Genomic DNA, 13,275 nt, shown 5'->3' with positions numbered 1-13,275 from the left:
GTTGAGTTTATTGGGTTCTGGTTTACAGTGAGGGTTTGGATTGAGGAGTGGATAGAATTGTCAATTTTTTATTTATCATTGACAGACTGTCTTTTGGTTTAACAATTGAAATAAAATAATCTGGTCAACACGTGAAATTATCCCCTTGTTTGTGCCTTCTTTGAAATTTCGGAGATATTGTTTTCTTTTTCAATTATGTGAATATGTTTCAGTGCTTGGAGAAACCACAAATTATTTCTTTTTTAAATAAACGATTGTGTATTTATGCAAATTTGATTGGTTTTACAACAGTTTTACAATATAGTCGGTCGTTTTTTTTCTTTAATCGTAAACGAGATGACACCTGGGTTACACCATAACAAATTAATGACAGTTACGTGACTTCTTGCCCTCGTTAATTAATTTTTCATGTATCTGGTGATCTTATAATTCCGAATTCGTCAATTCTGTTGCGAAGCAATGAACTACGATGAACGCATTTATTGGATGCCAGTTTCCAGTAAAATATTGAATATCCCGGAATAGAAGGAAGCCGGCTATTTGTATAGGATTATTTTCCCATAGCTCTCATATTTCACGACAAAAAATGTGTGCGCCAAAATAATGATATCGTCTGTCATTTCCATGATGTTTGGAAAAAAAACTGGCACCGAAAAAATGGCTAATTACTTTGCTGCAGAATTGTTTTATTCTTCCCTGGTTCACCTGTCTTTCACCAGGACGGTACGGAGCTCAGCTCCCGCCTGACACACAAATAAATACTTGTGAATAATCTTCAAAACGATAAACAATTCTCCACGATATCGCTGCAAAAAAATGATGAAAATTTCGGTTCTCCCCCAATAATTCTATATGTGGCGATTTAATACCAAAGAAATACTTTTTTCATCGCCAATTTTTTCACATTTTTTTAATCAATAGACTTAATCAAACCAGTCATTAAAATCCTTGAGGATTCTCATCTTTAACGTTTACTCATACCACTTCCCCCTAATTTAAACCATACTCTTGTTTTCATTCAACTGCTCCTTTAATATTAAATTTTTCTTAAATCGATCGACTGACTCACTTCACCAATACTTATTTATTGTATTTTTATGGTAGTAATCTTGATCGTATTATAAGAAAAAATGTGACGATATGATAGATTTTACATCGGCGTACAAAACTGCTCCAGTAAATTAAACTAAAAACTGTATTCACGGAATTTTCATCAATAAAAAATGAGCATTATCACTCCATACATTTATATCCTATCCAATAATTAATATCTAACAACCAACATCCGATCCTCAATCCACCTCTCAAAATACAAATAGCTCGAGGATATCAGTTTTATACGTCGTAGTACATTAACTCGTGTTGGGTGACTTTTTAACAAGTTCTGACGCCACTAACGTTTTATTTATGTAAAATAATAGTTAATAGTACTCTCTGAATAGTTTCTCTTAATTTGTGACGCCAGAGTCCGTTGGCTTATCGTCCTTTGGCACATGATCTTGGCCAATGAGTGGATCGTCGAATCGTACGAATTGAAAAATTCGAAGAATCGACTTGCAATTATGAAAAATAGAAAAAAAAATTAAATAACTCGGAGAATAATTCTGAAAAACCTGCAATAAGATCTCCCTTTATTTTCGACACAACACTCGGAGGAATTCGCCTGTATCAGACGTTGGCATTGTAGAGTGCAACTGTCCAGTCGATATATCCACCCAAAGAGGATTGACTGAAGTAGAGGCTCAGTTCTGGGGGTTTGAGTCACCCCAGCGGCATCATTGTATTTTACCCCAAGAGAGGGAGGGCGCCACACGTAATGGGGGTGAAAAATTGAAAAAATGAAAAATTTCCAAAATGTATCAGAGGAGCATAAAAATGGAAGAGGTATTCACTGAAATTTGAAATTTAGAAATTTTTCGAAAAGTATCAGGGGAGCATGAAAATCGAGGAGGTATTCACTGAAATTAAAAAATACGAAATTTTCCAAAAAGTATCAGGGGAGCATGAAAATCGAGGAGGTATTCACTGAAATTAAAAAATTCGAAATTTTCCAAAAAGTATCAAGGGAGCATGAGAATCGAGGAGGTATTCACTGGAATTGAAAAATTTAAAATTTTCAGAAAATAAAACTCACCCAGTTGATTGGTCCCTGACAGCGGGACTGCTACTGAGGCAGTTACCGAGTCGACTGACGGGCAGACACCCCACCATTGGGTGCGGCCCCCCTCTTTCTCTTGGGGTGACTTGGGGGTACAACAAGGCCGGTGGGGTCACTCAAACCCCCGCTGAGTGGCCCACCCCAAGAGAAAGAGGGGGCCGCACCCAATGGTGGGGGGTCTCTGCCCGTCTGCCGACTCCGGTCACTGCCTCAGTAGTAATCCCGCTGTCAGAGGGATCATCGACGCGGTGAATTTTATTTTCTGAAAATCTTTAATTTTTCAATTTCAGTGAATGCCTCCTCGATTTTCATGCTCTCCTGATACTTTTTAAAAAATTTAAAATTTTTCAATTTCAGTGAATGGCTTCTCGACTTTCATGCTCTCCTGATACTTTTTTGAAAATTTAAAATTTTTCAATTTCAGTGAATGCCTCCTCGATTTTCATGCTCTCCTGATACTTTTTTAAAAATTTAAAATTTTTCAATTTCAGGGAATGCCTCCAGGATTTTCATGCTCTCCTGATACTTTTTTGAAAATTAAAAATTTTTCAATTTCAGTGAATGCCTCCTCGACTTCCATGTTCTCCTGATACTTTTTTGAAAATTTAAAATTTTTCAATTTCAGTGAATGCCTCCTCGACTTCCATGCTCTCCTGATACTTTTTTAAAAATTTAAAATTTTTCAATTTCAGGGAATGCCTCCAGGATTTTCATGCTCTCCTGATACTTTTTTGAAAATTAAAAATTTTTCAATTTCAGTGAATGCCTCCTCGACTTCCATGCTCTCCTGATACTTTTTTGAAAATTTAAAATTTTTCAATTTCAGTGAATGCCTCCTCGACTTTCATGCTCTCCTGATACTTTTTTGAAAATTAAAAATTTTTCAATTTCAGTGAATACCTCCTCGATTTTGATGCTCTCCTAATACTTTTTTGAAAATTAAAAATTTTTCAATTTCAGTGAATGCCTCCTCGATTTTCATGCTCTCCTGATACTTTTTTGAAAATTTACAATTTTTCAATTTCAGTGAATGCGTCCTCAATTTTTATGCTCCTCTGATACTTTTTTAAAAATTTTTTATTTTTGCAGTGCAGTACTACGATGCCGCTTGGGTCACTCAAACCCCCAGAACTGAGCCTCTACATTAGTCAATCCTCTTTGCTTCGAACATTCAACTCGCACAATTCGACGAGTGGTATGTAAATAATACTATTCTCCATTAACATTCCCATTCATTTCCCTCTCAATCATCATTCATCCGATATTTTCCATTAATAAACATCGATTCTAGTCCCTCACACGCATTTTAAATTACAATTAGTTAGTTATAATCCCTTTGTTAAAAATTTGGTGATTAACAGTAGTTTTGTCCACATGCATTCAAACAAAATTGCATATTCAAATAGTTTGATCAATCATTCCCGTGCATTTTGATTCAGTTCATTATCATCATAATCTTTGGTAATGTGTCTGAGTATGGCAGTAAAATGTCGTATGTTATCAATTGTTCACATGCATCATTGCCAGGACCATTGTTACTCATCGTGTCCATCATTACTATTCCTTTTCAAAATTACTTCTGATTCTCATTTGATCTGCGTACAATTATTTACATCATATTAACATCATTGCTTCCACCCGCATGTCACACACCTATCTACAATTACTGGTGAATATTCTACCAAATTTACAACTACTGGAATCATCTCTATACGGAGAGAAAAATACTCGAAAAAGTATGTGAGAAGTTCCGTAAAAATTAATGTTTGAAACGTAAACGTGGGGCGAACGGTGAAAAGTACTTCACGGCTAGAAAAATTTACGAATCAGTTTCGTAAAATTTACTGTACCGTATTTTCTCACGACCTCTGGCATGTCAGGCAAGAATTTTACCCGTACACCAGAGGTTTGTTATATTTATTGTGTCGATGAGTCAACACGACTGCCGAGGTGACGTCCTTAGAACTGTAAAAAGTACAGCTCTAGTCTCGTAAAAGTTACATGAAATTGAGTAACCTTTACGTATTTTGCCGTATTTTTAACGAAAAACTGCAAGTTTCAGGAATTTGAAAAAAAAATCAAATAATACCATTTAGTAACCGTCTCTTATGGTTTACCATGATTTTAGATAGAAATTACTGAAATCATGATTTAGCCCATGATTACGTCACTCGTCATGTACTTTTCCCTGTATTTTTTGCTCCGTGTAGACAGCTGAGTCCTCTAAAAAAAATTCCATTGGAATAAACGGCGAAAAAAATTTGAGGAACATGACACGAGGGTGGAAATAAACTCTCCACTTCTGTCCAAAACGTCACAGCAGTTGCAGTGTGTAATAGCTTATAATTACGTGACATATTCGGCTTTGCGATTGTCCCAGTGACTGGGTGTTGCCGGTGTCCATGGCACTGCCACATTTAACGTTGCAATACTCGATTTACGTTGCAATACCCAGGGACTTCTAGGGCTCTTCGGGCTCTTTGGACTTTTTGGTGGTGATTCAGCAAAGGTAACACTACGTCTTGCTGGTCGGGGTGGTGGTGGCGGTGGTGGTGGAATATTTTTTGGTGGCGGTGGTGGTGTTGGCAGTGATATCGATGGCGATGGATCCGGCGTTATTTCACTTGCCATGTACCATGGACTTACACCTGCGTGTGAGTATTGCTGTGCACCTGATCCCCCTCCGCATTCCCAATCGCGTTCGCCGGCGCGTAGTACTGAAATATGTAGTTTTTCATTCAGAGACAAATGTTGGCTGCTGGGGGGACGGGGGGGGATGAGGCTTTTCATTCTGATTCATCGGACATTGATTTGTGCTACAGAAATCGATAATTTCCTTGCCTTATGCTATGAAAAGTTCAATTCAATTTAACGCTAGTGAAAAGTCATGAACTAGTTAGTGTTGACGTCATATCCGTCTTCGACCTCATGTCATTTTTCCCCAAATAAAAGTCTAGGCTTAATGAGTAGTTCTAGATGATATTATGACGTGCAATTGTGAGTCATTAGGCTCGGTGAAGAAGATTGCAACAAATCGAATTAAAGTGGAAGAATTTTTTCAATTATGGAGTAGATTATATTTTTATCGGTGTAATATTCGTGTCGTACGGTGTCATTCACTCATGCAAATGTGTGAGTGTGAATATTTCGAGTAGAGGATACTTGGTGCAGTCTCGTACAGGATTATGATACTCTGCATACGTTAAGAAGGGTAAAGCCGGGATTTGTCCAAGAGGATTGGCACAGAAGCACAGAAAATACTAGAAATGATCAAATAGCGATTTTGTAATTATTCATCGCGAAATTTAATTGGTTAATTTAATTGAGAGGTAGAATGAATTGACGAATAGCGATAAAAAGTAAATAAAATTCAAACGGGAAGTTAAATTAAGGGTGAGAGTACTCACATATGGTCCCGGAAAAGGCGCATGCATCCTCCGTCTAACTCTGCAGTCCGTACCACTAGAGGAAAAATGGAAAAAAAAACTAAAAGTAGAAAACGGAAACTCACACCTGCTAAAAATCGCCATTGAGTTTATATCCTCTATCCTCTGAATTTATTAGGCCAAGATTACGTCAAAATATACATTAATATCAACTAAAGGAGAACTAAAAAACTTAATCCAGCGCCCAGCTCAGCCCTTGAAAATATCAATGTTTAAAATATTGAAAAATAAAAATGGGTTATTATTACATTGAGTTTCCTTAGTATTGTGTATGTGTCATGTGGTGTACTCGGTCAGCGATCAAACTATTAAAACAAATATAATTGGTTTATCAACGCTGCTAATTGCATGCCAAGCGTGGTCTAATGACACGTACTCTTTGGGTCATACTAATTTTGTTTAAATCCTGTGTTTAATCATCTATCACTATATTCAAAATCTCTAAAGCTATTTTCAGTCGTTGAATTATTATTACAAAAATTAACAATTCCCCTGGAATCTATTTCACATTTTTTCTCCATCAATGTAACACTCGACAGTTTACTTATCATCGATAAAATATTACCGCGATGATTGGATCAAATATCAAACCAGTGATATTTAGTAGATCAGGGTGAATTCAGACCTTGCCTCACGGTTTAACGACAGACGATTAAATGGCTCGTATTGAACGAGGCCAATTTGACGATAGGTAAGCGAGAGAGAGAGAAATGGATAGAGGACTGGGGTTGGCTGGAGGCAATTAAATTTTCGTGCCCGTTGTAGTTAGGAAAATGAACAAACTGGGCATTTATGCTCACGCCAATTGCACATAGGGCTGATAATGTATTTGGCTGTTTGCATTCGAATTTTGATAGTTTGATTTTAATGTCAGCCGCATAAATCGAATTATGATTAAAGCCGTGGCTGAATTATTCGACCATTCGAATACATAAATGGGAATTTAATCTCTCATTTTATTCCACTGCCAGTTGACACAGATATCGAGGGCTTTTAACAACGATTACTCGATGATTCGGATTAATAAAGGAATTCAGAACCTACCCGGCCATTGTCGTAGTCTCGAGCTCCAGATATTGTCAATCGAGCTTTCGCCTTCATGGCATCGGCTAATGGGATCTGAAAAAATCAATCAGTGTAAAATGAATAAAAAATATAATGATGGTTCTTTGACGAGTCTCACAGCCATTACCTTTGCTCTCGATGCTTCAGTGTGGGATTTGTAACAGAATTCAAGTAGAGCCACTGCCAGTGCCAGAAGTAATCCAGTTATGAGTATGTAAAATATTCCAGCAACATTGCTCAGTGACAATTCGTTTCGCGAATCCTGCTTGTCACCGTGTCCACATTCTGTCCTGTCATACCACCATCTGTTGACTAGTTTCGTCAGTTCCCCACTCTCTTTCAAGCTCAACACTGACAGATTTATCTTTTCCCTGTTGAATCAAATCAGAGAATACCGTTAGCCCCTGAGCTTTTCCATTAATTTTAATTCTCTGTAGCCGTTGAAATTGAGGAAAGCACCAAAAATGGAAAGAATTAAATTTTTAATTTCGCGTGTGTGTACGCAACATTGACATTCGATGAAATTGATGGATTCAATTTTTTCGCATTAGTCCGTGAATTCGATGAGCCAAGGACTTGAACTCTGCAATGTCGTTACTTAAAAGAAATCTATGCTTGTCGGCAATATCTTCTGAAAGAAACTCACTTCAAAGGAGATCCCACAGGAGTTGCAATACCAAATCCCTTGGAATCCAAATTTCTACCGACTTTCATGGTATCACAGGGTACCCTCTCATTGATGTAATCATTCTTCGGGCTTTCAATCAGAAATGCGTATTTCCCTTTACTCTGTCTCACCCTTTTGATCCCCTCGTCATATGTATTGACAAAAACGTGCTTTCTCGAATTCATAAATTCCCACATTTTACTGTACAGACTGATCTGTGATTTCTGTAAAAAAAAATATATATCGTTCAAGTATATACACGGCAACACAGTGGAAATCTCGAGAAAGTCAATTCCCACTCTAGTATATTTTCCGTTCACATCTACTTTATCATTCACATGGAATTTTTAATTTCCACTGGGAGATTTCGAGGCGAAAGATCGAATGGATATACATTGAGCTCACCCGGAAGAAATCCCATGTGGATCCATGATGGAGTGTTCCATACTGGACTTCCGTTTGTGATGCTAGATCCTCGGCTGAATTTATCGGAGTTACCATCCTCTCCACTGTCAAAAATGCCGCGAGATTTGCAGTGTACGAAGATATTATTATTAATGTGAAGAACCACCACACACACCCGACTATTCTCCCCGACATGGACCTAAAACAACCCAAAAAAACATTGCCCCAGTTTATTTTTATCTGCAACCTCGGTCAGCCAAATAGACCACGGGAAAGATTTAATAATAAGTGAATGAAAAAAAAAACCGTCGTTCAAACGCCGGGGCGTTATCTGGAAGGGGCAAAAGGTAGATGGTATTTAATAATGTGAATTTGCATCGAATTTCATCGTTGAAAAGTGAGAAATGGGGTGAGGTTGCTGGTGAATTTACAATTCATATCGCCAACTGAGAATATTTAAACCATTAATCAAAAGACTAGCTCGTCGAGCAACCCACGTCGCCTAAATGTAAATTAATTGAGCCGCAGGTACCACCAGTCTCCCAGTTTCGCGTAATGATTACCCCTCCGTCTTCTCACGGTATCTTCATTGCCAGAATAGAATAAATATAAAATCGGCAATTCGTATTAGTGATTTCTATTCATGGGCCGACAATTCCGAAATTAACAGGCAGGTGCATTATTTCTATCAACTGTGATTTTTTTTTTCAACTCGTTTTTTCTTCCATTAGCTCGCATTAAAAATAATTGCAGTAAATATTCACGCGAAATATCCAACATTTTTCCATTTAGATCAGATTTCTCTGCCCTTCTACTGCTTTCATCTAGCACTTCGAAATGCGATCTCGGGATTGCACTCGAGTTGGATCTTAAGCTCACTCTTTCGATCTTTTTCTCAGTTGCGGAAGGAAATAAAGAAGAGATTCTGAGGGGAAATGAATACGGCGTGATGTGGGCCATAAGAACACGGCTTATTGCATCAATACGGGTAAACTCATATAATCACGCGCATACTCATAAAGTATCAGATGAGAGTACCGTTTAATTGGCACTCTCGCGCTGGTCTACATTCGTAAAAAAAAGCTCAATGAAAAAAAAAAAAGATTTTGATATTTGTCGTTAATGGAGCCCATTTACGAAGAACATTCACTCGACGAGCTAATTTATCCTTCTGTAAGAGATCACTCAGACGGTAATGCGCTTTTCTTGTTACGCATAAAGAGAAAGTTGAATTGCCTCGTTGACGAGAGTTCTACCAATGAACTCCAAGTAATTTTTTTACAGTCTTAGAGGCTGAACTCATTCTACCTTGAAAGAGATTTTGCCCAGTGAATCTTTCAATAATTATAATAAAACCATCAAAAAGGTCTACAATTATTTTTGACGGATGGAATAAAACGTCGGACGGGTTCTAATTATTCTTAACGAACCAGTTCTCTTTTTGTCTAACTATAATATCTGCACAAAAATATTTTTAAAAAATGTTTATATATTGTAATTATTCACAAAATTGCAACATGGCGAATACATTGTTATTAATTTTTTTTATCGAATACAATGATGATCATATGTATCATAATTATAGACGGACGAAACTCGCCTCAAATCCAAAAAAACCGCGGTTTCTTTGAATTTTCATTTTATTCCCCGGGAGTGGCTATGGCGATGTTAATGAACATCTAGACCGTAACGAAGGTGAGTCATTTACCTCGGCGAAATATCACAGCCCTGTTGCATAAAAGCACCTAATGAGAACCACATACTGTTGAGCATGCTGAAATCATTGGCCATGCAGGGTGCTGGGGCATGGAGTGAAGCTTGCTGGCTATGAGGATGTTGCAGGCTCGGGTCACCTCTTCCAACCATTGATGGATCACTACCTCCATTTAGTTGGATCACTCGCCACTCGTACGGTGAAAATCTGTAATTAAATACCTCGTGAATATACAGACTTCATTACCGCATTACACGAATGATATTAATCTCGGAATATTACAGTACCTTGATACAATGAAGAGAACAATGGATACACCGATGTACGAGAATATAACGCACACCCAAATTTCTTTACTCAGAGGATTGAGAAAGCTGAAGACCCCTGGTTTTTGCTTTATCGGCTTTTTTATCATGATACTGATGCCGAGGGACATGAACGGCTTTGTGAAATCAATTACTCGTTCTCTCTCTGAAGTGATGGTCATTGAAGCTATTGCCAGATCGGACTCCTGAGTGAGTAAAGACAGAGTATCGATTCATAAATAATATAATAATTATTATTCGATATATTGCGATATAAATAATAATTATTCAACGATATATTGCGATGATTTCAATGCCCGGAACAGTTTTAAACCGAAAGCCAATTAAGAAAATGTAAATTAACGGAATATATTCCAAGAATATCGTGATGAGAGAAGTTGAGCGTGCATTACTTGCACGCACGTAATCTGCGATGCGCACATGCGTAAAAACTATTGAGTTATAATCTGGCGATGTTGAGTTAGTTGTAGTCTGTAGCTAAAGTGAACTGATTAAATTACCAGTACCACCTAATGATTATGCGCAACGCCGTATGCAATTGATCATGTACAACCGGTGTTAAATGATTTCACAACATGCGCATAGATGAAACGAAGGGGTAAATACGTGACTAGCTTTTCCATCCCTCACATGTAGCTTCATAAATACCCCTTCCAAAATTCTAAATAACCTTATGCGCTCCAAAGAGGAGTTGAGCTTCAACTCTATTCAAAACCATGTGCAATGATAATACCATTATTTCTGTGAAGTAGAGGAAGGGGTTTGCGATACACATGGAGCCCAGAAAGCCCTCAATGAAATTACTTGGAAATAACGTCGATGCGATGCTGGGGAATATTAATAAAGCCGAGCTCTGGAATTTAATCAAACTTCGGTCAGATATAATCTGGCTTATCTCCGGCACGAGATATATCGAGCCATGTTCCATGTTCAATTATCGATGGAATACTCAGTGCAATTGTTTATTCAGTGTTCACCAGGGCTATTGGTTGAATTTCAAAAATAAAGTGGAGTGAGTTAAGGTAGAGCCAGTGAGGTTGTACGATTTACTGGTAGATGGTGGGAGCGCCTGCTTTACTATAGTCCTGGACCTCTGCTGGGGGAATCCCACATCTTCCAACACATTCGCGGGTAAAACAGGGTGGTCTTTGCCCTTGTTTTGGGCGGGCTTCGGAGGTGGGCTTACAAGGGTGGTAACGCGGGGAGAAGAACGATCAATAATACCTTCCTTGGCCAAGTAACAACCCATCAAGAATCGTAGGGGATTCACTCAAAGCCACAGGCTCTGGACTCCTTCACCTACCCTCTACCCATTCGATGATGTTACCTGATGTTTGATTACATGGTATGGAATTATCTTCAATGAATTATTTCATTCACCTTTCTGATTAGCTCGCCAACCATTCCATCCCATCCACCCTGTACATCCGGATTCTCTGAGCCGTACTTGCCATCCTCCACAGGCTTAAGTTCGTCTGAGAATTCATAAAAACAATTTTATAGGCTTTTTTATTCTCCGAGTAAGATAGACTGTATATGATAAAAATAGAAATTCACATTTTATTCCAAGTTGTTGGGCTATCAGGTCCGCAAGGTCTTTGCAGTATCCCTCAAATCTGTCATTTCCAACTAGTATCTTTCCTACCTCGGGTTTTTTCAACATCATGAATGGCTCCTCCTGTTATGAGAACCCATGAAAACGATAATATGTCAGGAATCTTGATATGACAAGCTTTGTAAGTAGTCAAGGCCTCATAAATTCTTCAAAAATTCTTCAGGATATATGTGAATATGAGTAATGCGAATAAATTCATTCATTCCCCATGCAAAAAAAAAATGAAAAGTAGAGGGGAACAGGGAGAGAGAGAGAGAGAGAAGAAAGAGACGAAATTGAGAGTATGCAAGATAAGTGAAGTGGAAAATCCTGGGGGTTGGGGATGGATAGGAGAGTGGAGGGGTGATGGTTTAACTTTTAGAGAGGCGGGGACTCGATCATAAATATTTATGGCCTCGTTTTGTGGATGGTGGTTCTGGCCATTCGCCTCGTTTGACTCACCAGCATCGTCGTCACGATGTACGTTTTATTTTTTTCAATTTCCTGAGTAGGCAGTCGTACGTATTTAGCTGTAATGGGTTGGAAGCCAGCCTCGTCCGTCCACTCAGCAACCTATTATCATTTTACATCATACAATTATATTCATCGTCAGTACAATAATTCGTATGCACTGACAAAAAGGGGGTCGACTATAAACGCGTACGGTCTTAATTGAAGGTTTCGATTATTTACAAAAATTTGCAATTAGAAAAAGAAAGTATAATTGAGATCACGCAAGTGCCGATATCTCTAAAACTATAAGTACACGCAACGGACCTTTCAATATGAACATAATCACGAACGACGATAAATCGCGTGAATACTTGATCGGTGTTTTTGTTTTCGCTCTGAGCGAATCACTCACCTTGACCATGGCACTGTTCACTGTCATCTCAACAACATGGAGTGTATAATTATGTCTACGACTGTCATTGTTGAAACGTATGGGCCCAGTAAGACCCTCGAAATCCGCCTGTAAGATAAATAACCGAGTGAAAAAATATTCCTTGTGTCGATTTGCCTGATATCGACAGGTCCAAACGTCCTGAAAAAACATGAAGAAGGGCTTGACTGTTCGCTAGGTTACAGTATCCAGATATATTTGCTCTTTTGGGGAAAAATTTTTCATTGGTAAGGGGGGCAGTCGGGTGGAATTCCATTGGTGGCCAGGAGAAATGCCAATTACTGTCAACCGCAGATACAGAGGCAGTTGGGTTCTCGATCCGACGCGTTTTCTCTACCGAAACAAAAAGAATTACTGTTTTCTACAGAGTACAAAAGAATCAGAAATAGTGGGAGCAGTTGGGGTGAGTTGGAGGGTCTTATTACTCGTCGTCTGCAACCTTCGGACCAGTAAACCAAAGGTCTTTCCACAAGGATTGTTTTTTTCCCCACCGCTTTTTTCTCATTTTTTGCCCATCAAACCAAGGGAATTGAATGAAAATAATAGTGATTGGAGGAAAGGAGAGGTATTTTATTGAAATTAACGAGTCGGGAGAATTCGCAGATAGACCACACTTCGGTACGATCGAGTGGTAGGCCATATAGGGTCGCTAGTGGTCACGCTCGATATTGGTCAGACGGCGGTTATACGCGGAAATTGGGATGGGGTATATGGCTAGTAGAAACGACACGCGCTTCGGTAAGACACGGCCAATGGTCGCATCTGGCGCCAGTGATAATGTCTCGAGTATCCCTGTTACAGAGTTGGTTATTTCCGGCGTCGAATAACTATATCCGGATAAATTGTATCAACTAGAGTACTTAAAGCATCACACTCCATCCTTATTTTTACTTTCACCTGCTTCGATTGAGGAGACCCTTTGATCAATGCCCCCAAATCCGTATGAAAAAATGTTTATTTTGAAAAATATACCAAATATGTTTTGCATTTTCATAA

General features: G+C 38.5%; 1 protein-coding gene across 4 annotated transcripts in view; it reads right to left on the bottom strand.

Annotated features, from left to right (window-relative positions):
* Positions 1-4,786: 4,786 nt before the first annotated feature.
* GluRIB (Glutamate receptor IB) overlaps positions 4,787-13,275 on the bottom strand; it is a 152,435-nt gene continuing 143,946 nt past the window's right edge. For all 4 annotated transcript variants that reach the window (XM_011301109.1, XM_011301111.1, XM_011301110.1 and 1 more), the window contains 11 exons: positions 12,241-12,348; positions 11,838-11,948; positions 11,339-11,459; positions 11,162-11,256; positions 9,743-9,966; positions 9,450-9,662; positions 7,742-7,940; positions 7,316-7,560; positions 6,797-7,040; positions 6,649-6,723; positions 4,787-4,875 (listed from right to left, as the gene is read on the bottom strand). In XM_011301109.1, coding sequence (XP_011299411.1) covers positions 4,801-4,875; positions 6,649-6,723; positions 6,797-7,040; positions 7,316-7,560; positions 7,742-7,940; positions 9,450-9,662; positions 9,743-9,966; positions 11,162-11,256; positions 11,339-11,459; positions 11,838-11,948; positions 12,241-12,348 — 1,710 coding nt within the window. In that variant the 3' untranslated portion in view covers positions 4,787-4,800. The remainder of the gene's footprint in view (positions 4,876-6,648; positions 6,724-6,796; positions 7,041-7,315; positions 7,561-7,741; positions 7,941-9,449; positions 9,663-9,742; positions 9,967-11,161; positions 11,257-11,338; positions 11,460-11,837; positions 11,949-12,240; positions 12,349-13,275) is intronic.

This window comes from Fopius arisanus, unplaced genomic scaffold, assembly GCF_000806365.1.
Source record: "Fopius arisanus strain USDA-PBARC FA_bdor unplaced genomic scaffold, ASM80636v1 scaffold00020, whole genome shotgun sequence".
In the NCBI taxonomy this organism is placed as follows: domain Eukaryota; kingdom Metazoa; phylum Arthropoda; class Insecta; order Hymenoptera; family Braconidae; genus Fopius; species Fopius arisanus.
This window is presented reverse-complemented; position numbering and strand designations above follow the sequence as displayed.